This window comes from Calliphora vicina, chromosome 2 (assembly GCF_958450345.1).
Source record: "Calliphora vicina chromosome 2, idCalVici1.1, whole genome shotgun sequence".
Taxonomy (NCBI): Eukaryota; Metazoa; Arthropoda; class Insecta; order Diptera; family Calliphoridae; genus Calliphora; species Calliphora vicina.
In genome coordinates, this window is record NC_088781.1 from 99,479,235 (window position 1) to 99,505,708 (window position 26,474).

At 28.1% G+C, this 26,474-nt stretch overlaps 2 protein-coding genes across 7 annotated transcripts in view; one reads left to right on the top strand and one right to left on the bottom strand.

The window, feature by feature from the left end:
• The window catches only part of LOC135949986 (uncharacterized), a 260,167-nt gene extending 246,187 nt beyond the window's left edge, over window positions 1–13,980 (bottom strand). The window contains exon 1 of one of the 2 annotated variants that reach the window (XR_010575923.1): window positions 13,753–13,980. Coding sequence is in view for 1 of the 2 variants with exons in the window: in XM_065499468.1 (XP_065355540.1) it covers window positions 13,753–13,782 (30 nt within the window). In the remaining variant the exon portion in view is untranslated. The remainder of the gene's footprint in view (window positions 1–13,752) is intronic. The other variant, XM_065499468.1, reaches the window with a different exon arrangement.
• The window catches only part of Pax (Paxillin), a 109,295-nt gene that overhangs the window by 50,624 nt on the left and 32,197 nt on the right, over window positions 1–26,474 (top strand). For 3 of the 5 annotated variants that reach the window (XM_065499465.1, XM_065499466.1, XM_065499462.1), the window contains exons 2-6: window positions 14,270–14,481; window positions 14,562–14,859; window positions 17,417–17,561; window positions 17,642–17,733; window positions 17,804–17,934. In XM_065499465.1, the coding sequence (XP_065355537.1) occupies window positions 14,270–14,481; window positions 14,562–14,859; window positions 17,417–17,561; window positions 17,642–17,733; window positions 17,804–17,934 (878 nt within the window). Of the gene's footprint in view, window positions 1–8,152; window positions 8,311–13,947; window positions 14,095–14,269; window positions 14,482–14,561; window positions 14,860–17,416; window positions 17,562–17,641; window positions 17,734–17,803; window positions 17,935–26,474 lie in introns of those variants that run through there. The other 2 variants (XM_065499463.1, XM_065499464.1) reach the window with 2 other exon arrangements.

Here is a 26,474-nt window from a genome sequence, read left to right on the forward strand (position 1 = left end):
CTTAATTCCTTAGTACATCAAATATAAAAAAATATAATTCATTCTTTATAGAGTTAGTTCCTTTTTGTATCATTCAATTCTTTAATTCAAATCTATTACAAAATGGCTTAATAAAATTCATTGAATGATTAAATTGTTCTTCAATTCAAATCTATTACAAATATGTTTTGATAAATTTTTTCAATTGTTTTGTAACTGATTAAAAGCAAAATAATATTAATTATTATAATTAAACTAGTTGACCGCCCCGGCTTCGCCCGGTAGCATTTACTAATGTTAGTTCTTCAAGTTTCTCCAACCCACATACACCTGCCTGTTCTTATTTATTTGCAAATAAAATATCTAAATTTGTACTGCCTACTTTAGGGGGCTTTTTTTTATTACATTTGACTGGATCCAAAAAAAAAATTTACAAACCATCTCCTGAAAATTTCGAATCGAATAAAACAAAAATCAGCCAAATCGCTCCAGCCGTTCTCACGTGATGCCATTACATACATGGACCATTTAATTTATATATACAGTGGTGGCCAGGAATTTAAGACAAAAATTGTTTGCTAAATTCCATGTAATTGTCAATTATTTTTTCAAATATTTCCACAAATATGTAAGCATGAGGACTGTTTTAGCACACAAGTGTGTTTTATTCAACTGTGTCAATTCATACATATTCACCATGAACACATAAAATTTTTCTACAACTTGACCAAAAAAATTTTTTTTAAATAAACATATTTTCTCACATTTATATCATTATAATTTTATTATTATAAAATATTCGGACCAAATTTCGTATTTTTAGTTCCATTAGTTTCGGTCATATCATGTTATTAACAGCGGATGTTCGCTGAGGTGGGTCAACGTATTTCCACATATCTTTGTCCATATATGTTTTACGGATTTTTCCAAACATTTTTCAGAAACTAGAAACATTAATAATAAATTTCATACCCTTAGCGGTCCTTCTATTTTGTCTCTATCGCACTTAAAATTCAGTTGATGAAAAAAATTCAAGTATTTGTCTTAAATTGGTGGCCACCACTGTATATAGATTAAACCTCTGAACAGTGTTGCCAAAACTTTAAGACCATATCCCACCAGATTGCACTTAAAATAACGCCAGAAACCACTTAATCTTTAAATAAAACCACTGATTAAAACCGCTAAATTTTTTATTAAACGAGTTATCAAGCAAAACTGTTTTAAAAACAAAAATAATTAAATTTTAAATTAAAATGTATGCCAAAAAAGTTATATACTAAAATTAATTAAGATCAATCCATTAGAAATCATCATTTTGAGTTTATTTCTGAGGTACCAACCAAATTTAAAAACTTTCATGAGACTTCGTAATTGTAGCAGCGACGAAGGCTATTTTTAATAAAAATTAATTTGATTAAATTAAAATACATATACTTTACTGTCAAAATTCCATTAACCATCTGAGATTGCAAACGAGTTCTTAAGTTTGATTTTACAATATTAAGCTGACTAAAAACTCGCTCCACTTTCGCATTTGACCATGGCATATAAATAATTTGCAATGTAAAATCAGCTAGTTCATTGAAAATATTATTTTCTGAGGAATCCTGATACTTCAAAAGCTTAAACCAAAACGATGTGTTATTTGAAAGATTTGTCCAACTAAAAATGTAGATGTTACTGAAAATTTTCTTGGTTTTTAAAAGCTAAAAGTAAAAAAAAATACCTTAGAATCAATAGATTCAACAGCGATATTCAAAAATGTACAACCCATCGTTGTCTTATTTTTGATACCTTTTCAGACATATTTCCATTGCATTTGTATTTTCGTATTTCAGTTTCAAACTGATAACCTAAAGAACTATTAGGCTAACCCCCATTAACACGAAGCCGGGTTATGCTTTAACTAATAGTTATACTGTCGGTTAAAATTATTTTTGTATGAAAACTGTCAGTGTAACTATTAGTTAACACATAATCAGCCTTCGTGTTACTGGGGGTTAATGTAATTTTCAAAAAATTCGATTTGGAACCGTCTTTCTGTTAAGTCAAAAAACCATTTATCGATAAACCATAAAAACAACACAAAGAAAAATCGGCATACACTTAAAAAATGTTTGTAAAATTTTATTATTTTAGTTTCGCTTAAGTAAATACAAGATATAAAAAGAGCTAAAAACCACCAACTGAAAATATTTTGCAGCTAGAAAAACCACTTAGCGGTTTTTTCCGAAAAATACCCGCTAACGACGAAAAAATACCTCCAGATCTAGCTGAAAAACCGCCGTTTTGGCAACACTGCCTCTGAACCTGGGACTGAATTACCGAATTCGATATCGAGTAAAATTGATCGTATTTTCTTATTTGAGATTATGGCATTCGATATCGAGCAAGAAATTTAGTACATTTTATCATAATTTCGATATCGAAATCATTTTTCGATACGATAGCTCATTGAATTATTGAGTGGAAAAAAATGCGAGTAAAGTGAGTAAACACTAAAATCTATCCATCGATTAAAACTTTAATGTTTCGGTTTTTTGAAAATTGGGCTGAATAATAGATTCAGTTCTGTAAAAAGATTTAATTCGGACTATAATGATTTTCATGATCCTAAAAAATAAAAAATTCACTGGTGTTTACTCATTTTTGAGTCTTTAGTATTTTTTCTAAGTGCACAGTTGTAGTTCAATGCAAAAATTTAAATTTGTTTAATTTATATTTCTTGTAAATCATAATTTTACTATTTTTTACCAATATTTTTATCGGAGTATCTCGATATAATAAATAATTTCTTTGTATACAAAATACAAAAATTTCAAAAGGTATTTAAAAAATAGATTACAACTGCTCTTTAATCATTTAAATTTTTAGCATTTTATTTAACTTCAACAGTTTTGTTTTGTTTATACTATATTTAGTTCTTATTTTTTTAATATTAATACCAGAAAATAGACAAATGAAAATTGTCTATAAATTTCCGCGTGGCAAGCAAATTTCTTTTTTTAATAAAATTTTTAATTTCACGGAACCCAGACTGCGAGAGTTGTGAATGTCGTGCATGAAAATAGAATAAAAACCGTAGGCTGCCAATAAATGTTTAAAAAAACAGCGAACATTGCGTAGAAAATAGATAAATATCGTAGATGTTAAATGTATTTTATTAATATTTTTTGTTGCTGTATTTTCGCTGTTGATTTTGTTTTGGCATTGGCACTTTGGATTATAATACAGGTGTTCTATGTTTTGCTCCCACCAAAAAAAAAAATGTGTATTTATATTCGTTTTAATTTGTTTATATTGACAACTTTAATATTTTCTTTTATTAATTAAATGTAGAACAATGTCAGGCCCTTAAAATTTGTAAAAATTTGTAGGGGGAACTTCAAATCTAATTTATGTGATTTAGTTCTAGTTTGATTTGTTATCTTTGCTGGCAATAAATAGATAAAAAAATTGTTTTATTTACTGAAAATATACATACTTAAACACGAATAATTTTACTGGTGATTTCGGGGAAATCCCGAAGTCGTAGCAGTTCTCTCCTAACATTTCGTTACTCTTGAAAATGTTTGATATTTTCTTGTGCTCAGAGGTAATTATATTATTCGTTTCAAAGGAAAATCGTTGGAATTTGTATGGTTAATGCATTTCGAAAACGTTTCCTTTCGCATCGAATTGTGCAATAACCCCCTGTTATTTTTAAATAAAATTAGGGATTAGGTTAATTCATTGTCTTATCTTTGTTTCCTTTCAAAAAAAAAAACTGTATTGAAAACTCCTGATTCTGTCTGTTCTTTTTATTGTATACAATATACTAACAAATATTGTATTGTAGTATACTAACAAATATTGGCCTAACCTGTAAAATTAGCTATATTAATTTGTTAGCATGTCATTTCACTATTAAAATATTTTTTCTTTTCGTTTTCTAAATTTGAATTTTCTTTTTCGTCTTCAATTTTGTTTGCCTAAACATTTGCAAATTAAATAGAGCACTCAATGTGTATCTGTCGGTTAATATAAAATTTTCAATATCAATTGATTGATACGAATATGATTGAATCAAGTTTTCATGTTCGTTTATTTATAAACCATATTGTTATGTATTGGTATTATGTTTTCAATATTTATTAGGTCAAAACTACTTTAAAGATCATTATTAGCAGACCCAACCCACGAACAGAAAAAAAAACTACAATAACGACAACATCATAAAAAGCCATTAACATTTTGTTAAGTTAGTGTTACCACAATATTTTAACGCAATTAGAATGTTGGAGGTTTTTTTGATTTGTGAATTCTGTTTTCTTCTATAAAATTCATTCATAACTTTTTGTTGTTTTGAATATTAACAGATGTGGGTAGAGATGTAGCATTATTGCATTATTAGCATTAATATTTTCTTTACAAAAAAAGATCATAATTTATTGTAACTATGTCTATTATAATTAGAGTTTTTCTTTTCCCTTACTTTTTCATTTCCCGGGAAATCGGAATTAATTTTGAAATTTCCCGGAATCACGGGAATTCCCGCTTCGGACAAATTAAATTTTAAGAATGTAGACTTCATTAAAAATCTAAGAATTTCTTTATTTATACCCTTCGAGCGGAGTCGATTAAGCCATGTGCGTCTGTCTATTGAAATCAATTTTCCGAAGCCCCCAAATAACCTACATACACGATTCATACATCAATATCTCCGGAATTCTTCCGCCTCTGTTGCTATTTAAAATTGGTCCACAAATGGCTGAGATATAATGACAAAACTGGACAAATCTCGATTTTTTACCTATTCTGGATTACTAAGTCGTTTCAAAGACGTATATAAGACCATAGTAAGTTGGACCTACAATGGGTCGAAATCGAAAAAATATTTTTTAACCCAAATTTTTTTTCACCAAAAGTTTTATTTTCACTAAATATTGAAAAAAAAAATTGAAAAAACGAAAGAAAAAAATTAAAAAAAACAATCGAAAAAAAAATTCCAAAAAATTTAAATTTTGAAGTACAATTTGGTGAACGGTATATAAGATTTGGCACAGCCGAATATAGCTCTCTTACTCGTTTTTAAAATATAATTGGATACAAAAAAAATCCAATACAAATTTAATATAAAGAAATAAACTGACTCAATTTCCTTTTGACACATTTGTCATTTGTTTCGGAATGGCTTCAATTTCCATTAGAGTTTCTTCCAATCTGTTAATTCACAAAAATTAAATATTTTTTTTGCTTATTAAGTCATAAATTAAATGAAGATGTTAATTAAAACTTGAAGAAAACCCAATAATATTACACAAAATTCAATTCCACGGAAGGTGGTTTTATTAAAAAAATTTCGTTTTTCCCTTTGTTAAAAAGCAAAATACCAAAATAATTCCACTTTCGATACGAATATATTGCTTTGACAGGCCTAAACATAGTATAAAAAAAATTTATACAATTTTTAAGAATTAAATAATTTATAGAAGACTTTTTGTAAAAATATGGGAAAAATACTAAAATGTTATTAGGGAATATGTATTAGCTTTATCTTTTGTTTATAAAATAAAAATTTTGAACAGATTTTAATCATTTAAAGTTTTTTTTTGTTTTGAACTTTATTTTCTATACGCTTGGAAAAAATGTTCATGCCGATGTGTTTGCCAAAAAGCAAAAATATATCTAAAACGACTGCGAAGATTAAAAACATGTTAAGCCTTTCTTGAAGATAATTTTATTGCGGAATTTCGTTTTTATCATTTTATTCAATAAACTACGAATATACACTTGGCCGCATAAGTTTGCGTACAAACTACTTTATATATTTTAACAGGCTATTTTAGTCGTAAATAACAACGGTAATCATTTGAAATTGGTTTTTATGTATAGATAAACATTTGAAAATTACGATAGGTATTTTCTTTTTGCATTTGCAAAGTTTGGTAATAATTGACAGCTTAAAAACAATGGTATGATAACTTTTCGTGTATGCAAAAGTATGCGTACATAAAAATTAAAGCTAATTTGTAACTGTTTTTGTTATTGTGTGATACTACAATATTGCAGTTTTTGTTTCAGACTCATCATCAAAAGTGATTTTTGAAAATTTTTTGTTTCAAATTGAAATAATTTCAAGAAATGGCAAACGGAAAATTAATTAATGTAGCTGAACGTAAAATTGTTATATATTTACGGAAACAAGGGAAAACTTTGCGCGAAATCGATCAAGTAGTTGAACGTACTCACTCCTCCATTCAGAGAGTGATAAACAATTTTAAAAAGACTGGAATTTTTGTCTCAAAGCCTCGTTCTGGTCGTCCACCAAAATTAACTGAACGCGAAAAATAGGGTTATAATGCAATCTGTGAAGGAAAACCCCAGATTTACTGTATCGAAAATGGCTGAAAACTTAAATTCACAATTTAATAAAAATGTGTCCAAAGACACTGCTCAGAATTTTGAAAAGGCCAACTATAGAAGCCATGTAAGCAAGGAAAAAGCCGCCAGTGTTTATAGTTAATAGACACAAACGAATTGATTTCACTAAAGAATACATAAATATGCCTCCAGAGTTCTGGAAAAATGTTCTGTTCACGGATGAATGCAAGTACTGCATCCTTGGCATAAAAGACTGTCAGTTTGTTTGGAGACAGCCTTGTACAGTGCTCGATAATGAATCATAAGGTCTATTTAGACATTCTAATGAAAAATCTTACCTAAAGTGTGAGCAAATTGGGCATTGAAGATGATAATATATTTCTGCAAGACAACGACCCAAAGCATACTACACACAACACAAGGCTTTGGTAGTTGTTTAATAAAACAAAAACAATTGAAAACTCCTCCGCAGTCACCAGACCTAAATCCCATAGAACATTTATAACATTAAAGGAAATGCTTCAAACAGTATTAACTGAGGAATGGAGAATTATTAGTTCGAAATACACCGAAAAACTGGTTTCATCAATAACAAAACGCCTTTATAATGTTCTTGGTCGTCGGGGTTATCCAAATAATTATTAAAATACAGTTTAATTTATAAAAATCAGTAATATTTTTTTTTTTTTTTATGTACGCAAACTTTTGTATACATGCGGAATTGAATTTTTTTATGAATTGAATTCTTATAAGTTTTATGATTCTTAAATATGAATTTTACAATGCAGTTATGTTCTTAAATATTTAAGAGTTTTATATAAAAAATTTCAAATGAGTAGCGTTTATTTTTATATCCAAAGTTAGAGTATACTTTTAATTTTCGTTCTTGTACGCAAACTTATGCGGCCAAGTGTATGTTGTGCAAACTCCTCCAAAAAATTGTATATCTCGAAAATATGAGCTAACCTAAAAAAACGGTTAGCACCACTGAATTCAGCGTACCTAAATTAGTTTAACCCACCGGGTGCCCTTCTTGACTGGTTTTTCAACTAGCACAGTGTAATTGATCAACCTATGAAATTTTTGCATTTTCCGAAAATATTGTGCACAGTTATTTCAAACGCAAAATTATAAACATTTATTTAACAATCTCCCCACTGTGCAACATTTAACTTAAATGCAAGTGTGCTATTTAAATTCCCCTGGCTATAGTTTGCTTTGCATAGACAAGTGAGTGTGAATCTAGTGGGTGTCTTGATTCTTAAAATTTATGAAAAAAAAAAAATAACCAACAAAACAACTTTATTCATTCTATATTTTATTTAAGTAGAGGTAGTTGTAGTAATACAACATAATTTTTGGCCAAGTTTACTATTATAGCAATTTAGAAAAACAAAACACAACAACAAAAAAATAAAAAACGACAAAAACGTTTATAAAATTTCATGAACATAAAATAAAACTATTTTAGATGATTATCTAATATAATTTTATTTTTGCTCTACATACATATATCTTTTCTTTCAACCACCAACAACAACAACAAACATCAGCAACGACAAGAAATAAAATCAATTTAATTTTTTCGCACCAAAATTGTTTGAAAAATGTTTGAATATCAATTCCTTAATTGGATTTGATTCGCGTTTGTTTCTGTTATAACAAAATACCATTTTTGTCTGGATTATTGAACCGTTAACAACATTTTTTGTTTGTTATTGTTATTTAGTTTAAATATATTTGTCGATTTAAAACTAAATATTTTATTTTGTAAAAAAAAATAGCCGCGTAAAAGTGTGAGAATTTTAAGTAGGAATTAAAGTAATAAGTTATTGAAAAATAAAACCAAAAAATTTAAAGCAACACCAAAAAAACGAAAAACAATGTCTTCAAAACTTTTGTCATCATCATTTTATAGTACCCCTACTGATTGTTTTAAAGTGGGCGAATTCGAAAGACGTTTGGGTAAGTTTTTTTTTTGTTTTTGTTTCGTGTAATAATAATGATTGTGTGAAATGTGAAATGAGGAAATTATTGCAAACTTTTAAAGAGATATTGTGGGATTTTAGAAAATAATTTCTGCAATTAAACTATTATGTGCTAACAAGTTGGCGGCATTATGTCTTTAATTAATAAATGTGGTTACAATTGGGTTTTTTCATAAATGTTTAGAGTTTTTATAGGTTTAATCCGTTTAGACCTTAAATTGAAACCCAAATTCATTGCTAGCAAATTATTTTTCTTCAAAGTGCACAACCGTGAATAAATCTTCAAGATTTTCTATCCAAATCAACGAGAATCTTTAATATCCAACTCATTTAATCTGTCTCTAAAAAAAATCGTAAGTTGGCTTCAAATTTGTTTTGGCTTTCTTTGAAAACTTTATTAAGATTCAAAAACATGAACACAAAATGGTACATTTTAGATCATTTTTTTTTTTACAATCTATAAAAATTTGATTATCAATGATAAGCTGAGGTTGCTTATATTAGTAATGGGAAAATTATCCATATTGTGGATCGCCAGTTTCTAACAATTCGAAATCCTTTTGGACAACCCTATGTTTATTATGGCCTATTCGATGGATATTTAGTGCGATATAGTAAATAGGCCATTCAGTTGTATCAAGGAAGAAGATCGTACCAACACAATTATGATCTCCTCATGAAAATTATAAATGTTCGTTACTTTGACACATTCGGTTGTGATGAGAAACATATTTGGGGTATTCACACGTTCTACTATTTGGTCATATTGTCATAATGTCCTAATATATTATGATAGTTTAATCAAATTTTTGTTGTGTTTCAAACAAAAAAGTTCTAAACTAATAAGACTATTTGAACTATGTTTATTGTTTTGTCATAAAATAATACTTTTTTTGTTTAAAACACAACAACAAATATTATAATATATTAGGACATTATGACAATACGACTAATAGGAGACCGTGTGAATACCCCAATTGTTTTGAGAAATGGGGACATCATATTTGATAAAAGAAAACCAGTAGTTTTGCAAATCTTCTGCATTACATATGGTTATCTGACCCTGGTCTCCTCATGAAGATGACTCAGATTTTATATTTTAATTTATCCGGTTGCTATGTTTCGAACCGTTGTTAAACTTCGTAATTTCGTATCTATGAGCAATTATGTGGCAGCAAAATTTAGAAGAGATCGTATAATTGACATACACATCTGCTCAAAATAATAGATACACCAAAATTTATTTTTTAAAAACGAAAAAAATAATGGTATATTGTAAAATTATAAAAAAAATTCAGTCGATTTTTATTTATAGTTAAAAGGAGAGTAAAAAACAAAAACAAAATATTTCATAATTAATAATAAATATTATAAAGTAAATTAAATTTCGAAAAATTTCGAAAAATTTGGTGCTCATAATAATAGATACATTTTTAAAAATTCTTATTAAACAAAAGCTAATAAATTTTATCTTAAAAAAATTAGTTTATTATTAAAGTAAAGCTAGTATCCAGTATATCCACCTTTGTTTTGTAAAACTTTCTCCACTCTTCTGGGCATACTGGATATCAAGTTCTGACACTTCTCCAATGGAATCTCGTACCATATTTTTTGCGTTTTCTCCCATAAATCGTCTTTATTTTTGAAAACTTCCTTCGAAAGCCTTATCTTTAATTCACTCCACAAGTTTTCTATTGGGTTTAAATCAGGGGATTGGCTGGGCCAGCTTAAAACAGGTACGTAATTCTCCAAGAACCAGTTTTTAACTAATCTTGAACTATGTTTTGGGTCGTTGTCCTGCTGGAATGTCCATATTAATGGCATATTTTCCGATGCATATGGAAGCATTACGTTTTCCAATATGTCTCTATACCCACTAGCATTCATGGTATCTTCTATTCGGAATATCGGACCAACACCATTCCATGAAAAGCAACCCCAAACCATTATGTTTCCCCCGTCATGTTTTACCGTCTTTTTTGTAAATTTAACGTGGAATTCTTTTCCTTTTGGTCGGCGTACATTTCTTTGGCAGTCGTTTCCAAACAAATTTATTTTTGTTTCGTCGCTCCATAAAATATTTCTCCATTTTTTTTCGCCTTCACACCCGGACCATTGTAAGTGCTCTTTAGCAAATTCTAATCTTGTCTTGATATTTTTTTGGCGCATTAGTGGCACTTTTCTGGCAATTCTTCCCGGCAATTTAGCTTGTAAAAGACGACGACGAACTGTTTGTGGACTGATTTCGTTACATAGCTCCGCAGAAATAGCTTTCGATGATATGAAAGGGTATTTTTTAACCATAAGGACGATCCGCCTATCTGTTTCTGGACTGGTTTTCTTTGGTCTACCGCGAGTTTCTCTTTTTTGTTTTTTAGATAAAGCATTTTGGACAAAATGTAAAGATCTTCCTATGCTCTTTGCTATTTCCCGTAATGATTTTCCTTGATTTCTCATCGTTTGAACAATTTTTTTCTCATCTTCGGTACAATGATGATTTCGTCCCATTTTCTTCAAAAGAGTCCTATTTTTTATAAAATTGTTGCTAAAATTTAAATAGGAACAAAAAATTGCACAAAAAAAAAATTGTATATAAACAAATTACAAATTACTGATGTGTATCTATTTTTATGAGCAAATAATTTTTTGTAATTCAAATAAATTCGTTTTTAAAAATCAACATGAAAGCAAATAGTTGCCAGATTTTTGACTGACATGACATTGCCAGATAGAAATTTTAATAATATGATGTATTCTTAACGCTTGCGAGGAAATTTTCAATGTTACCGCCATTTAAATTTTTTCCAATTAGGTGTATCTATTATTTTGAGCAGATGTGTATATTTCTTTACACAAACTACAAGTTGCCAACGAGAACTTTTTGATATTTTGTTTAGTGATTTAAGTGAAGCGAATTGTGAGTTCATGGAGTTGCAACTTATGTCATTAAGTTGATCGTGTGAATGCATTTACACAATCGTTGATAATCAAATGCAAAATAGTTGTCAGAATATATATTTGCAGATCAGGCCAATATAATCGTAGATATTAAGGCCAATATATTTGCAGATCATTTTACTAGTAATTTAAATAGGGACAAGCTTCTGCCCCAACAATAAATTTCATTCAATTTATCCAAATAATATTTATAACTGATAAGAATGCGCATTTTTAAATAACAAAAACCTAATTAAAGTGGTATATATATTATTTAATGCGCTCTAGGATTTTTTCGACAAATGGGATAACTTCTCAAGTTAAAATAATACCAAATCCATTTCACTCAATGAACCATATTTGCGTTGTATATAGCGTTTTTCTTTAACTCATTACTGATATTGTAGTATAAAATATTTGCTATCCCTTTTTAAGTGAACTGCCCAATCACCTGATTTTGAATTTTTTAAATGTCAAATTTGACACCACTGTATACTTTATGTCCAGGTAAAGACTTGACCGTACGATCCCTCACACATCTGTGGAAAAAAATGGCGAATACGAGAGAATAACTTAAAAAGCAAACATTTTACGTTTGCTCTAAGGAGTGGAAATTGTCCAGCTATCACACTCAACAATGTTAATATATTTCAGTCCCATTATGTATATATCTTGATATTCAGTCATAGAGAAACCAAGAGATTTCACATGAACAAAAACCCAACCTGCATAAAACAGTTTTAAAACCAATTTTGACATATGTAATCAAACTGAGGCGAACTGCTAGCAATACCAGTATTGATCTTACAAATAGAGTTTAATCGAAAACTATTTAACATAATAAATTAAAACATCTACTGACACTTGGAATTACCATTAGTAAAGGATTAGTAAAGTCCGTTAAAAATACTTTCTAGAACTACAAAGCCTATCGAACCCGCTTGCAAGAAGTCTCGCACAGAGCCAAACGCGATCAATGCTTCGTAGAGCTGATCTTCCTTATTTCTCTGTCGAGAACCTTGATGAATAAATGGAATAAATAAATTCATCAAGGTTTCAAATTTTTACTTGCTGCTTTTCGTGTCATGTATAATTGAACTTATGATTAAGTTCCTACAAAACATGGTGGTTGGCCTACATATATTGTGGAGATCTTTATTAAGATCATTGTATTAAGATATTCATGGGACATCATGTAGATATGATAATGACAAATGTGAAAATTTTACTTGAGACACAAAAACTTTCTAAAATCATTTGTTTTAAATCTGTAAATGCCGATTTTTCTTACCATTTAGTGTGATTTATAATGATAAATTATCTCACTTTAGAAGAAGTGCGATCGATGGTGACCTATAAATCCCTTTTTTGGGCTTGAAACATTTTATATTTTTAAGTGTACTTGGTAAATTTTCTTATAACAAGTTTTCTTTGTTTTTTTTTAACTCTGTTATATCCCAAGTTGGAAGTACATAGTTCAAAGTTAATGTTATTTTGGCGACTTCTTAAGCAATAGTGCATTTATTCTAAATGACTTCCTATATTCGAATAAATTTGTCAATAATGAAGCACTAAAAAATATCAATCAAAAATGTTTTTCAAATATGAACGCAGAATTTAAATATTTCACATCAATTTAGAAATAAATATGAAATTAAATATATGCTATAAAAAAATATGGACTTACCACATTTGCATACCATAAAATTGAATTTTGCATACCAAAACAGTATAACAACTAAAAATAACTAAATAATTGTAAACGTTTGTTTAGAAAACCGTGTATTTTTACTTAAACGTTTTGTAATAAAATCTCAATTTTCATAAAAACTGGACTTAGCTCTTTTGCACACTAAGCTAAAGAAGAATTAAATAAATATTTTATGAGGGATCGCACTGAAATAATCATTCGTTTCTTAGTAATTCATGGGAAATAGTAAATACCATCGTATCCGTTTGATCATAATTCATGGATTACATCAATATTGATGGAGATGCCATCAAAATTGGTAAACACACACATCATATCGATTGTACAGGGTAAACATTCTGCAATTATTAAAATCTAACCTATTCATTTTTCATTGCAATTTTTCAAAGATTTTCCTATAAAAATTTATGTAAATAAAATCTGATGTTTGCATCAGTTTGACAAAAATTTCGGTTGCTGTCCGCCAGTACAATAAACTGATTCCTTGAAATTCTTTTATTCTTAAACTAGCATATTGATTTAATATTTTTAGAATTATTAGATATTTAGTTTTATTTTTGTGGGTATTTTAAATTCAATTAATAATCAGGCATCACTCAACACTGTATAAATAAAGATAAAGTTGCAAACTTATAAATATAAACAAACTCTTATTTCCCACCACTGATTTCCCAATACAAATGGGCGTTTGAAACCTTTTTTTTATCTATTGGTTCAGTAACCCCCTCTTCTTTACTCCACACTTGTTGTTGTGTTTTTTGAATGTCTCACCTTTATTTTCATACGGTAAAACGTAAACATGTACTCGTACCGACCGACCGACCGCACTGATAAGAAAACTTATTACGTGCATGTGGTATGGAAAGATAAAATAAAAAAAGTGTGAGCTTTACTTTACTTGTTTTAGGTTCAATAAATATTTTTCAGTTTATTTGAATGATTAGTAATGCACGGAATGTTTTAAAGAACTGTTACAAAAATTAAAAACAAAATCAATAATAATAAAGAAATATCATTTTTGAATTGAAAATAAAACATAATTAAGAAACAAAACACAAAAATTGCACTTTGAAAATACAAATATGAGTAATTCTGGCGATTATGATAATCTTGGTATAGTGTTTAATTTAATACGAATACTTTACAAGTTGCTTTTATTGTTAATTATAAAAACAGACATGAATAATAATAATAACAATAATTTCTATTTATAAACATTTAGTAGCAATAATAATAACAATAAATGCCTACAACAAAAGATTAATAATGTATTTATTTTCATTTGCAGATGCATTACTAGCCGATTTGCAAAATAGTGTGCCTGGTCATCAACCTCAACAGCAGCCTCACTATACAACTACAAATACAGTGACATCGGTTCAACAACAACGTCAAGTACCGCAGCCACTACATCATCAACATCAACAACAGCAACACAATTATATTGAATCTTCATCTGGCTACGGCAGTCTTCGGGGCAAAGCTCCTCCACCATCACAGGTATAGTCTAATTTTTTTTTTTTTGCTTTATATCTTTACAAAAGGTATTTATTTATTCGTTATCTTCTTCAAATATTTAGCCTATCTATCAAGAGCATTACTCAGAAACACGCACATCAGTATCGCCATCTGCTGGGCCACCTCATCATTTGGGTGGTTATAATGGCATCGGCAATAACACTTCTAGTCAATATCAAAATCAAGGAGCCATACCTCGCCAACAATACAATGGTGGCACAAATGTTGGTGGTATGGGTCCATCAGCCGCATCATTACATCAGCAGCAATTGAATACGGCTAGTAATTTGTCGGAATTGGATTCATTGCTGCAAGACTTGAGCAGTGCCCGGTACAATGGCAATGGTTATGATAGAAAAGGTTGGTACAAATATGCATATACGTTTTCAGAGATTATTTTAATGTTTGTGTTTTTTTTTTAAACAAAATAAGTTATAAAATATTATGTTATATTACTGTACTGTACTCTAAAGTAATGAAAACTTTATTTTGTTCAAAAGATTTAACATTTTTTCAAATAAACCAAATGATTTAACGCTATGAGAGCTAATATTGTTGTAGCAGCAGTGATTGCTGTGTTGACAGCCCTTGGCCGAATGAACTCGGGTCATTCCGGTGCATAGAACCGGCTGTCGTGGGAATGAAAGCTATTTGATACTTTTGGTTTCAATTATAACATCTTGAAAGACGTTCTTTTATAAAATGTAATTGCTTTCTCAATGGCTATCAGTAAAATTTGTAAATATTTTTACATGTATGACATATGTATGTGTAAATAAAATGTATCACTATCTTGAAAATCACTTTAAAGAGCAAACATTTTGTAAAGTTCTTGTTTTCGACATAAAATTTCAAATCTTGGGAGTTTCATAATTGACCATAGCTCCCATATAAGGCTCAATCAAGAAAATCACTTTTACGCGCATAAATCTCTTATAGAAGAACCGTAAAAGTAATAAAATTTTTACAAACTTGATAACAAATAATAATTTTAAATCTGTTTTCGGAGAATCCATACCAAATCGTATAGAATATTGATATTTTCGGATAGGTTAATTATGTTTCGTATAAAATGGGTTTTTCACTTTATTTTTCTTTATATCACCTGACTTCTTTCTTCTTCCCTCCAATTCCATTTCTTCTCTTCAAATCTAGTACGCACCTAATTCTGTCGCACCTTCAAATCTATCTAAACAGGGTTCTTGGGCGTTATTCGGTTATTTGTCATTTTAAATCTTTTTTCATTTTTATTTTGTTTTAAACAGAGCTTCGAATTAATTAATTCAATCTATGTTCAATTTCAACAATTTATTCCATAAAACAGTTCCCATCAAAATATATTTTGTAGCTTCAGGCTTTTATTTGAATATTATTAATTCATTGTTGAATTAATTCGTAATGGAAATAAATCAATATTCATGCAACCTTTCAATGATTAAATGTTTGTTTATTCAAATCTAATCCAAATTAAATAAAAATATTATTTCTTCATTCTGTTTTATTTGTCTTCTAATCATTCAATCGTTTTTATTAAGCTATTTTGTAATGGATTTTAATTAAAGAAAATTCGAATGTTTCTATAAGGAATTAAGTCTATAAAGAATGAATTCTCAAAGGAATGTATTCAATGTGTTTGAAGAACTAAGCAGTTAAGGCTTTTAATAGAATTTTATTCTGGAAATTTGGATTTTTGAATTAGGGATTAGGAATTTAGAACCTTTGATTTAAAGTCATAACCAAATGGCCTGTATGTCTTGTATATAAGCAAAGATCCCTGCCATGTACCGTGGATCAATCATTAGCATGGATACTGATGAAATATTAAATTTTTTTTGTATAATCTGCTTAAGGAATATTTCATTATAATATTCGATTGACCACATGTTCTTGGGTTGACCTATCTACACTGGTATCTGCTATTTATATTGTATGGAAAAATCTACTAATATATAGGAACAATTGGAATGATCTTTCTAAAATATATGTCAACAGCTTCCAAGGCCACTGTAACATCATCAAAAATTTGTGAAAAGGGCCGGAAATTTTTTAGTTATTTGAAAATGCCCAATTTTAAATACATACAAAATATGTATATTATTGTGTCCCTTAGAATTAAATTTTTTGAAATGTTGAAACGGTACCCCCTGAAAACTTTCGTAATGACCTAAAATACCACCAAAAAAAATTGTAGCTTATTGGCCTGGCGATTTTTTAATAACTTTAACATTTTTTGACCGATTTCTGTTTTTTATGTCTCATTAGAACGACAATTACGTACACATTTCGATTCTTTTAAATTAAATTGCAAAAGCAAATACTTAATAGCTAAATTTTTACAAAAAAAATAAAAAAAAATGCATTTTTTCCACTTGTAAATGCAGCTCAAAACTAAATCTAAAGTATGCACGGGTTGCCCTTCTTAGAACAAGCTAAAAAAAAATGTTGGTGGTATTTTAGGCCATTTCGAAAGTTTTCAGGGGGTACCGTTTCAAGCCAACATGGATTTTTTTAATATTAACTTTAGAATGTTTGAAGACATTTCTAATAGAAGTTGGTGGTTTTAAATGCTAATTAAATATTGATATTTGTTTATCACGTTTTTAAAACAAAAATTATTAAATGATCTGTTATGATTGTTTATTACTTAACAAAGGTATTAAAAAGTAAAATGTACATTGAAATTTACACACAAAAAGGTAAACTGCTTATTAGTTAGCATACAACTTCTAATTACGAATAAGAATTTACAGGGCGTTCGTTTAGTTTTTTCACAGTTATAATTCTATAGATACAAAAGATTTAATGTAAAAATTAAAATAAACTATTATTGAATTAATTTTAATTTTGTATTGCCCGTATATTTTAGTTTCTATAATAAATTTAAAAGCTAATTAATAATTTCTTCATTGTTTTACAGATAATTCAGGTCCATCTGGTTTTCATAGTACGCCATCATCTAAATACAATACTTACAATAGTTATGCTTCTGTCGAAGAACGTCCAACTGTAGATAGTTTACTAAATGAAATGGATAATGCCTCTCTATATGCTGTACCCAATGGGTAAGTAAATACTTTCTGCAATTCATTGCAGTTTTTTTGATATCTGATTAATTAAATATTATTTTAACTTATTTTTAAAGAGCACGTACTAAATCACCAACTCCTGGCCGTCATGTCACCATTACTGTACGTGAAACTAAAACCGAAAATCTTGCTGGCCCTGAAGGACCAGGTAAGTTTTTTTATTTTATTTTATAAATATGATATAATGGAACATATGGTATTTTTTGTTTGTTTTGTAGTGAGACAAATGGAAGAGAAAATTGTTAAACAAAAGGACTCTTTTACACCAAATAATGCAGCCCATCAAGCCTATGCTTCATCTGCAACTAAAGAATTGGATGATTTAATGGCTTCACTGTCGGATCTTAAGGTAGGCTTGTAATTATATATTAGATATATTTATAACTATATAAATGAAGTAGTTGGTATAAGTAAGGATTGTCTCGTTTGTTAATATTTTAAATTTTCTTTTCAAATGTCGTAATCTCCGATGAACAGATTGATTTTTCTGTTGATATACTTCAAATAGTTTCTACTTTCAAATAAAAGATGTTTTAAATTGATTTTCACATACAAATATATTAAAATGAAACTTACATTAAATCAGGGATATGCTTGCTGCAGTCTTACTTGATTTAAATTGAAAATAGTTTTATGATGTAACTTTTATTTAATAATATAAATTTTCACATATTCACATTTATTGTTGCATTGTTAACGATGAACTTTAACTTATAATGCCAATCGATTTCACAATCATCTTGATATTATTTGGCATTCCCATTTCAAGTTACAATTAAATTATCAATGTTTAAAGCGTTGAATTAAACAAACTGATTATTTAAGGAAATATTTGTCTAAACTGATGTTACCAAACTAAAAAATGTTCAAGTAGAATGCTACTTAAAATTGTATTGTAATTAAATGCGAAAAATGAGTTTAAATTAGTATACAATTTGTGTAGCATTAATTTCCATGATAAATTTTGTTCAGTAACAATAATTTGGCACAGACAATTTCTCAAAACATTTTTCATTGTATTTTAAATGAGGGTCGTAAGGGTTTATAAACTTTCATAAACCAATTAAACTTGTATATTTTAAAAACAAATTAACTGATAATAAATCATCTTCAGTAATCAAATGAAAGCAATTATGCAGTTGCCACCCTTAATATTTAATACTTTATAGAATGTAGTTGACCAACCCTTGTTGAATTACTTTTATTCTTGTTTTTTATCCTTTATAATTCTCATTCAGTTTGAATTTTTTTCAACACAAGTAGTCGAGTTTGAGCAATGAAAGGCATAATTATTTGGTGGTTCCCCCGGAATGAGGCTTAATTATTGAACTTACGACTGAGTTGACATCCGCGATTATTCCGAATGTGAATAATTCGTTTGTAAAATGTTTGACAGTGTGCTTTGATCAATAGACAGAAATAAGACCATGTCACCGATATAAATGAAATTTATATTTTTGAATAGACACCTAGACTTGTGCTTAACAGTTCATTTCAATGACCGCTCATTTTAGTTCATAGTTCAAAAACGAACTAGGTAGCTCTTCTAGTTCAATCGCTCTTTTTGTCTTTTAAATTACCTATTTATAAAAGAACAAGAAACGAGTGATACATGTCTTATAATAAAATATTAAATTTTTCTGAACTAAAATAACAGATATGATACTACAGCTAAAATGCTCCTTGGGTTTTTAATTTACTGTCAGTTGCCGTATAATTCTGAGAACGGATTCTATCCATTATGGCCCTTATTTTTTCACATTATGTCAGAATTCGTATAAAAAGAAGCAGGTAAAACCACGATTAAACTCCAAATTGAATGAAAATATTTTTCCTTTCAATTTGTTTTTGTAAAATCAATTTGTAATAGATTTGACTTGAAGGAAATTCAATCGTTCAATAATTTCTATTAATCTGTAAAAAATCAGAGAGACTGTAATATGAAATAGTTTCAATCAGCAGTTGCAGGCCTTAAGAGTATACTCAAGCACTCCACGCATTTTAGTATCCTTAATCAATGTTGCAACTATTGACTAGGCTGACTTAACGTCAAAAAATTAAAGATTTTTAAAATAAATATGGGATATTTTAAAATATTTACCTTTAAAGTAGCGCACTAAATGTTGATTGAAATAAGCATTGCACTATCACTAAATAAAATTGCAGAATTTTAGTTTTGCACTAATTTTCACCAGCTTTAGCGAAAATGGTTATTTCATCACTAGCTCTAAAAAAATTAGTGCTGGTGATAATTTTTTCACTATTACTAAACGCAGATTACGTGCAAAAACCCGCACTACACTCAATTAGTACACAATTTTAACTCGCAATCAATAAAAGCTACATTTAAACATACTGTCACTAAATTTAAAAAAAATAGTGGTCATGAAATTATTCATGCCAAATTCGAATTTCGAATAATAAAAATTTTAAATTTATACATATTGTAGAAAAACGTTATTAAGAGAGTGAGTGACTGACTGAAAACTGACAACATATCGTTAGCTGAAAAATATTGTAACTACACTTTTTTAAATATTAAAGGAAAGAGAATAATACTAAATTAAATACATACTGCAGGTGACTAAAGTAAAATTAGGGATATGCGCGAATTGTAATTTTTTGTTATTTAAATTAAGCGATTATAATTTTGAAATGCTGGTTTTGCTTAAAGCAAACAATTTATATGTTTGTTTTCTATTTTGAACTATACATAACGCTCCTTTAAGGCAAAGAACCTGATTTTTGAGTTTAGAATGCAGATTTATTCGTCGTATCGTCCTTCATCTTCTGTAAAAAATCATACAAGTATGTTCTTCACTCACTTCTTGAGAGGAAACTATTTTTTTTGTTTCTTTATTGTATGTAAATTGAAAACTTAAAACTCGTTTTCTGAAGAACAAGTTTTTTTTGAGATATGACTACGTTGCAATAATGGATCGACATTTCCCTTTCTTATTTTTGAATTACTGTTACCTTTATTGTTATTTTTAATGAAGTATTTTTATTGTTATTTTTAATAAACTTAAAATATTCTAACTAAAATTAAATGCAAAATTTGTAGTTACACTCAAAAAATGTTGCAATGAACTGAAGATTGTTTTTTTTAAATCAAATAATTAAATTTTGAGTGCATCATTTTTTAATTCACTATCACTAATGTTTAGTGAGGCAGCTAATTTTCAACTAAATATCACAAAATGATTGCAATAATTTTGCACTATCACTAAGTATTAGTGCAAACTGCAAAATTAGTGCACTACCCCCATCTATGTAAAGGATAACGTTTCTTTTATAATCCATAATGTTGTAAATAACTATAACACATTTCACGTTGTTCGGATGAAAAGTTTTTATATGTCATTGAAAGTCCTTTGCTCTACATCTGTATTTCTACAATAATACGATTTTTAAATCCAAATGAGTATTTACCCCAATGGCCCGATTGGTCGTAAGCATACCTGTTACAATAGCAACTACATATTTTTAAAACTAAATTTTAGGAAATTTAAAAAAAAAATGGCTTATGGTTTCTTTACAAGGGATTTTTATGTTTCATTATTATGACGTACCGAATGGTCTAAATGTTTTATAATAACATACTGTTTATTTAATAATTTAATTTTCTCTAAAAAATATATTTGCGGATTTTTGGAGACAGAGTAAAAACCGTGCTGTTGACTAGTTTATATCAGCTATGAACTGGTATTCAATACAATACAATACTAAACAAAGTGGATTTCTAAAGCTAATTTAAAAATAAAATTTCATATTGATAAAGATTTCAAAGTACATTTGGTCCAAAGAAATCCTATGCCAGTAACATTTTAGATTCGGTTGTATACCACTTCAGATTCCCAATGTCAAATTCCCCTATTCCCCTATGATGACAATGAATCTTCTCCAGAATTGTTTAAAATTTAGTCAAAGTGAATCTACTTTGCATATCATGATTTCCATTAGACATCACAAACAAATTCACCTTGGGGTCTTTTTTGATCATATTCGGTAAACACATACTCTTTAGAGTTATATGGTCATTTCCATTTTTATTTATTAATCGAACATGACTTTTTCCCCACAACTTTTTCATTCAGAATAAGAACATGTTCATAAATATTTCTGCTTTTTTACATAAATTTGTTGATATTTTATAATAAATCGCATTACGTAATGATTTAGTTCAAATAAGTTTGTATAACATGAATCAACCAAAACTGAAACGTAAAAAAATATTATTAAACATCCATTAAAATTAAAGCATTTCATCTTCTTAAAAAAATGCACTAAATTTGAAATCATATAAAAATAAAAAATAAATAAAATTTCAAACATTTTAGAACAACATAAAAATTTAAATATATTTTTTAAGATTTTATTTGAAAACAAAAAATATGAAATAATCATACTATTTAAGAAATTATTTATAAAATCGATGAAATCAATCATCGAACATTTGTTTTTGTGTTTAATTATGTAATCATAATAAGGACTGAGGTCGAAAAATTATTAACTTGAAATTATTATTAAAATTTACAAAAAAAAAATATTTTTATAGTTCTAATCACTAGTGATGAATATTCGAACCTTTTCCGGAAACACCTCCATTTAAGGTTTTTATAGTACTTTCAGTCACTTTGTTCGAACACGTAGTCCATCTCCGTTTAAAATCTACCACGCTTTTGGACACCTTTTTTATGCTCTTCAATACTCTTTTAACAAGAGTCCAATATCTCTCCACTGGCCTTAGCTTCAGACAGTTTGGAGGATTTGCCTCTCTTGGCACAAATACCACATTATTGTTCTTTTTTATACCCTTAACATTCGTGAGCAGGGTATATATAAGTTTGTCATTCCGTTTGTAATTTCCACAATATAGATTTCCGACCCTATAAAGTATATATATTCTAGATCCTTATAGATAGCGGAGTCGATTAAGCCATGCCCGTCTGTCTGTCTGTTGAAATTAACATTCCGAAGCCCCCAAATAACTTACATAGACGATTCATACATCAATATCTCCGGAATTCTTCCGGCTCGGCTGAAGAAAATCGGTCCACAAATGGCTGAGATATAAAAAAAACAGGACAACCTCGATTTTTGACCTATATCTGGAGTACTAAGTCATTAATATAGACAATATGGATATCTAATGATAGATATTTCCTTTGCAACGACCATAGCAAGTTGGACCTACAATGGGTCAAAATCAGAAAAATATTTTTTAACCTCATTTTTTTTTCAACAAAACTTTTTTTCGCTAAATATAAAAAAAAATTAAAAAAGCAATTCGAAAAAAAAAAATTCATACAAATTAAAAAATTTATTTTGTTTACCTAAAAATATTTAAAATTTTTATTTTGAAGTATAATTTGGCACAGCCGAATATAGCTCTCTTACTTGTTTCTATTAAATTTGACATCAATTTTTAGCAGAGCAGTTGATACCGTTTTCGTTATTTCCTGAATTTCCTGAAAAGGAAATATACGAGTAACATAACAAATCATATTTTTCATCTCATTCATATCACATGTACTCATTTGTTTGCAAATATTTTAAAGTTTTAAAGATTGTATACAGGTCTATTATAAAACTGAATTATAAAACTGAAAATAAGGTTCACGTATTTATCGCCCTCATAAGTTAATATCGTTTTCGCTTAATACCGTTATCTTATTTAAAAAAGTTTCGGGTATTATTTTGAAGCACTTCATTATTGGCAAATGTATCCTAATTTAGAAAGGGTTTTGTAATGAATTGTAATCTAATATTGCTTAAGAAATCGTGAAATTTGAATTTACTTTGAACTACTTTAAAATTTCTGTTATTGGGTAGTTGCTGGTATAAAAGTGTATTACAGTTTTTCCCTTGACATTCAGTTATATGTTTCTTAATTAAATTGTATTTTGTTTAATTATTGACGGTCTATCTAAATCCTTAAAGTGTCAAATAAAATATGACGCTTGTGTTATTTTTGGTCTTCACCTGTTGAACAATAATTAAAAATGTTCATCGTATTTATAAAAATGAAAACAAAACAAAAATCAAACTGAAAAAGATAATCGAACACATAAAATTTAATTTTAACAAGAAGAATTCATAACAATTAATATGAAAATATTTAAATGAAAGATGCACAAAATAAAAGACATTTTTTGTTGTCGACAATTTTAATGGTCGACTGTCTGGTAAATTACATGGTCTTCATCAAAAGACCTATAAATATGAATGACAGCATTGTTCTATAATAAAGTGAATGAAAGTGTTTTTCTTTTCCTTAAATATAAATGCATTTGCAGCTACAGTAAAAGCTGTCATTAGTGAATCAACATTATGTCCTCTTTTAGTCGAGATTTACTAATTAAACGACAATTTGGGGCCAAGTGTTTTGTCCAATAGTTCAACATTAACAGATTTTACTGCAAATATGTAGGAATATACTTAAGGTGCGGATGAATATAAAGTGCATCTGACGAATCAATGTAGACATTTCCATTCTTTGTAATTTGTTCTTTAATGGTTCTAGAAATAACAATGATAGCATGTAACACTCAAGGTAGACTATAATTTACTCTACATGATGTTGAAAATGGACTAGACTTGTTATTAATTTGATTTCTTGAGCACATTTTAGAATTTATATTAACTGTTTTTTCCATTTTAAAGAATTGCTGTTTTAGTGTAGGGTATTTGTTCGCCTTTTCAAGCCTTTTTGCATTTAATTTAATTAAAATTTTGTTTTATTTTTTTTCTTTCTCTTATCACATGACTAAATTTATTTGTTTTCATTTATTTGCTTCTTCTCCTCATATTATATAATCAGACTCCATGAAAAATGTTTATTGAAATGTCAAAAATTTGTTTATTTTTTAATTTTCTCATTTATAATAAAATTTATTATTAATTTTTTTCGCATTTCTTTCAATTTTATTAAAATGTTTGATGTCAAGAAGATAAATAAGAAACATTTTTTTTTGTGCAAAAAAATACATATCAAAATAAAGAAAACATATAAAATATTTTTATTAAAAACAAAAATTCATAATAAATTTCAATATTTAATGGTCAATTTTATATGGCGACATTAAGAAATTTGCAAGATTAATGTTTTTCAATATATTTGTTTGGCATATAAATTTAGGACAGTTGTGGCAGGATAGTTGGGTTAAGGCGTTGTTAACATTTCAAGTTTTTTTTAATGTTTAGAAAAGTATTATTGAATACTTTACATACAAAAATTAGTGCATTCAAAGTATATAATTATGAATAAAAAATTCCGGGAGTATTTTCCCATAGAATTTTAATAGGAAAAATGGCAAAAGGGTAATTATTATTCATAATTGGGCTGAATATATTTGGAATTATTTGGAGCAAAGGTTCGAAAGAATTAATTCTTTATTAAATTTTCAATATCAAATCTGATTTTTTAACCATTTTATTAAAGCATTCATTATGAATTAATTCATTCCTTTAAGAATTCATTTAATTTATTCCTTTAGGAATTCATTCTTTAGATAATTTATTCTTTATTGAATCTTTAAAATCGTCTTAAATTAAAATAGATTGAATGATTCAATTTTTCTACAATTCAAATCTATTACAAATTTGCTTTAGAATAAGCTTTTGTAAAAAAATAAAAACAAAACAAATTGAATGAAAAAAAAACATTATTTTAATTCAATTTGGATTAGATTTGAATTAAGGAAGATTTAATATGATAATTCTATTAATCGAATAAATGAAGATAAACAAGTAAGAGAGCTATATTCGGCTGTGCCGAATCTTATATACCCTTCACCAAATTATACTTCAAAATAAAAATTTTAAATATTTTTAGGTAAACAAAATGTATTTTTTTTTTGCAAAGTTGTTTTTTTATTTTTTTGGAAAAATTTTTTTTCGAATTTTTTTTTTTTTAAATACATATTTTAATTTTAATTTTTTTTTAAATTTTAAAAAATGTTTTTATGTTTTTTCAATTTTTTTTTTAATATTTAGCGAAAAAAAACTTTTGGTGAAAAAAAAAATATCTATCATTAGGTATCCACATTGTCTATATTAGTGACTTAGTAATCCAGATGTAGGTAAAAAAAATAGGTCAAAAATCGAAGTTATCCCGGTTTTTTCCTTATATCTCAGCCATTTGTGGTCCGATTTTCTCGATTTTAAATAGCAAAGAAGCCGGAAGAATTCCAGAGATATTGATGTATGAATCGTGTATGTAAATTATTTGGGGGCTTCAGAAAATTGATTTCAACAGACAGACGAAAATGGCTTAATCGAGTCCGCTATCTATAAGGATCCAGAATATATATACTTTATAGGGCCAGAAAATTATATTGTGGAAATTACAAACGGAACTTATATATAGGTGAAAAGGGTATATATAAGTTTGTGTAATTTTTTATTTATCAACGGATTTTAAAGGAATTTTTTGTTTTATAAACTTTTGTTTAAATCGAAATTTTATTTTGAATAAGATCTCAAGTATTTCAAGACTAATAGCCCTTTTGATTTTGTCATTCCGTTTGTAACACATCATTCTGGGTCCTCATAAGATTCTAAGACGATGTAGCTATATCCGTCTGTATGTCTGTTGAAAACACGATAGGGCAGAAACAAAATCAATTAGATGTCTGAAATTTTCCACAAATTCTCTCAGTTGATAATGATTGTTTGGTATAGAAAATTGACAACATCGATCTATGATTTTACCTAGATCCCATACAAATGACCCCCATCCCCCGGAATACTGTTTGAGCAGTCACAAATATATGATTATGCGGTAATCCTGATAAAATTTTGCACAAATTTTTTCTAAGTACTCTGAAATTGTACTGTAAAGTAGTCACATACAAGAAATTTACTTGAACATTTATTATATTTATA